The 3,220-nt window shown below is 50.6% G+C and overlaps 1 protein-coding gene across 1 annotated transcript; it reads right to left on the bottom strand.

Annotated features, from left to right (window-relative positions):
- Nucleotides 1-743: 743 nt before the first annotated feature.
- On the bottom strand, nucleotides 744-2,953 carry APOLD1 (apolipoprotein L domain containing 1). Its single transcript, XM_007469327.1, has 2 exons — nucleotides 2,864-2,953; nucleotides 744-1,618 (listed from the first exon to the last, which is right to left on the bottom strand). The coding sequence occupies exons 1-2, from the start codon at nucleotides 2,864-2,866 to the stop codon at nucleotides 875-877; spliced, it is 747 nt and encodes a 248-aa protein (XP_007469389.1). The 5' UTR covers nucleotides 2,867-2,953; the 3' UTR covers nucleotides 744-874.
- Nucleotides 2,954-3,220: the final 267 nt, after the last annotated feature.

The following is a 3,220-nucleotide window of genomic DNA, read 5'->3' on the forward strand; positions in this document are numbered from 1 at the left end:
TCAAATCACCCCAAGAGCTTGTTTAAACACAGGTTGCTGCGCCCCACCTCCAGAATTTCTGACTCCTTAAGTCTAGAGTGGAGGCCAAGAATTTGCCTTTCTAGCAAGTCCCCAGGTGATGCTGCCAGCCCAGGGGGCCACACTATGTGACCCAGACACTGTGCTTGGCACTTTATCTCACTTAATACCACCCAACAGGGTGAGGTTTTAGCATCAATTTTACAGACCAGTAAGCCAAGTCTTAGACAGTAAACCCAGGACTAACTCAAAAGCCACTGCTCCCTTCTCTACGCTATGATGTCAGTAAACGAAGCTGTTAGTCATTTCCTCTTCCTTGGCCTCAGTTTCTTCTGCAAGGGGACGGCACTTAGGTGACCATTTAGTTGGTTTCCCCTCTCAGAGTACCTTGGAGGTCTGGATATGAAGACACCCTGGAAGGTCCGCTCCATCTGCAGGCTGGATCTATGAGTGGGCACGCTGAGAGGGGAGGGGACACGTGTTAGCGGGAGGTGCCTCTCTTGGGTTCTGAACCCTCCTACACAGTTCCGAGAGGGTCTGATTTGCTCTGGATTCTGGATTTCTTTGTACTCAGAAACTCTGGCAGAGAGGTTTTAAAGCTAGTGTCTCCTCTTAGAGGTTTTTTGAGGACTTCAAAGCCTACTGGGGCTTGGAGAAGACCCAAAGGGTGGCAATGTCTGCAACCCTCTGCAGCCTCGGCTCAAACCACTGCTCTCAAACTGCTGAAGAACAGTTTTTCTCATCCTTTGCATTCAGCTCCTATAACCCAACTTGGTGTTTTCCTGAGGGAGCTACAAATCTGGAGCATCCCATGGGGATGGTTTCTGGCCTCGGTCATTAGGGGGAAAAGATATTCTCAGAAAAACAGCCCAGCGGACTGGTTAGCAGAGATCTTGAGGTCGTGGCCACGGCTGCTCTTCGTGTAGAGCTGGACTCTGGACTCCAGTTGCTCGCTGAGCTTGTCCAGAGCCCTGGTGCAGTACTCCAGGCTCTCGGCCAGTTTCTGGATCTTGGCCTTCAGCACGGCCTGGCTAATCCTGGTGGAACCCTCGGCCCACCTGGGGATGAGGAAACCGCGGGAGCCAAAGAAGACGATGAAGTAGACGGAGCTGTACAGCGCGATGGAGGCGTTCCTCCCGCTCTGCAGCAGCTGGCGGTCCCCGCGGCCCTGCCCGCGAAGGAAGAAGTCGAGGCAGCTCAGGATCTCGCGCATCTGGTCCTGGCAGGTGGCCGCGATCTCCTGCACCCGCCGCAGCTCCCGGGAGTTGCAGGAGATCAGGGAGAGGTCGGACGTGATGGTGACGGCCCCTCCGGCGGTGGCCACCCCCAGCCCCACGGCCGACGCCAGCATAGAGACCCCCAGGGTGACGGGGCTGAGCGAGAGTCCCACGATGGCTGCGACCGCGCCCGCGGCGCTCAGCGAGCTGCCAGCCACGTTGGCCGCCAGGGAACGCCGGCGGAGGCGCTCGAGGCGCCGGGCCACCTCGCGCAGGCGCAGCAGCTGCCCGTGCAGCCTGCCGCGGCGGTCCAACAACAGGCCCTGGAAGCGGCGCAGCGCATCCGCGCCCTGCAGCTCTCGGGCGTCCGGCCCCTGCATGCCCTGCGGGGACACGACACGCAGTTAGCCCGGAGTCAAGCACAACAGCTGCTTCCACTCAAGGGGAAACGGGTCATTTTCCAGTGAGTCATGTGTCAAGTTCTGAAAGACCCGTTCTATAATCTGGGACAAGTCCTCCAGTTCTCAGGACCTTAAATCCGAGTAAGCCAATAGGAATAATGCTCTTGTCCGCTTTTTCTCCCAGGGTACGCCAAGGACGGATTTTCTTATCTGTTAAATAAGGGAGTGGTGGTATTAGAAGTCTACTGCAATATTGAGGCCTCTTCTCTGAAAGGTGACACTTTGCAAGCCGTATGTTGTACCCCTTTACAAGGCCCTTTCCTTACATGAAGACTGGGATCCTAAGAGTTTTGCAATACTCTTATTGTAAAAGGGTTGTTTTTTTCTTTTTCTCTCTGATGAGTGAAAAACACAAGCCACCAAAAACAAAAATCACACCGTCTATCAAGTGTAAGGAAACTAATCTTTCTAAGTTAGATGCTCGCCTGAAGCAACTCTTCTGCTTGTTTTTTTTTCCTGTCTCTTATCTTAGAATCAAGCCTGAGATGTGGTTTGCGCCACTTTCTTTTAATTAGAGCTTATCGGGTCTTCAGAAATTTCATTCTTTGATGTGTGCTTAATTAAGAGTAAATTACGTTAAATTAACACCACTATGTCCCTTTATTATGGAAGCTTCCTTTAAAAGTGAGGAACGATTTTAAAAGTGGCCAAAAATTTTTTAACAACTCACTGAGGGCTACCTGTACCAAGTTGAAATGAAGCCAATTGAAGATGACTGACAGAGAGAACTGTACATCCTGGGTAAAAGTACATCCTTCCTAGTTGCCAAAAATCCCTCCCTTCATATCCACTGTACTCCTTATTATCAGGAACTTCTTGGAAGAGGCACAGAAGCCACAGAAATGGAAGATTTCACTACTGTGAGATATCAGGGCAGAAATCATCATTCTCAACTGGAAGATGAGGAAATGGAAACACAGACACATTCTAGATGCAGCTGATTCTTCAGAGCCCAGTCTAGAATCTTGGTCTCCTGACTCCTAAGTCTTAACTTTACTTGCATGCCTCCATAATTCCACCCACCACTGACAAATTTACAGATAAAGACACCTCTGAGCAAAATGAGACAAAGTTACTCAAAATATATAATAGACCAAGGATATAACCCCAGTATTACAAGTCCAATGGCTATTTTTCAGACAGCATCCCTCTGGCCTCCCCACTTACCATTCACTTCTGGCTATCTCCGGGAAAGAAAAATCTGAGGCTGTTTCTGGATGAGCATATGCTTTATAGTTCCAGAGAGCCAATGACTGCACTGGGAAAGCCTTGTCTCATTCTGAGAATTTGCCATTTCCTGTCCTGGCCCCTGCTGCCTCCATCCAGAAGGATGTGACAGGGTGGGAAGTAACACACCAGCCTCACAGCACATCCCGTATTTAGGAAATGAACATTGTGTGTTCGCTTTCCTCCAAACGCAGGAAAAGAACCACAGGCTCTTCCCCAACTTGAAACAAGTGTTGTCATTGTCCCAGGGGGCATACCCTGACTTTCCTCTCCTCTCCTGAGAATAGCTAATGACGT

Source organism: Lipotes vexillifer, unplaced genomic scaffold (genome assembly GCF_000442215.2).
Source record: "Lipotes vexillifer unplaced genomic scaffold, Lipotes_vexillifer_v1.1 scaffold395, whole genome shotgun sequence".
Lineage (NCBI taxonomy): Eukaryota > Metazoa > Chordata > Mammalia > Artiodactyla > Lipotidae > Lipotes > Lipotes vexillifer.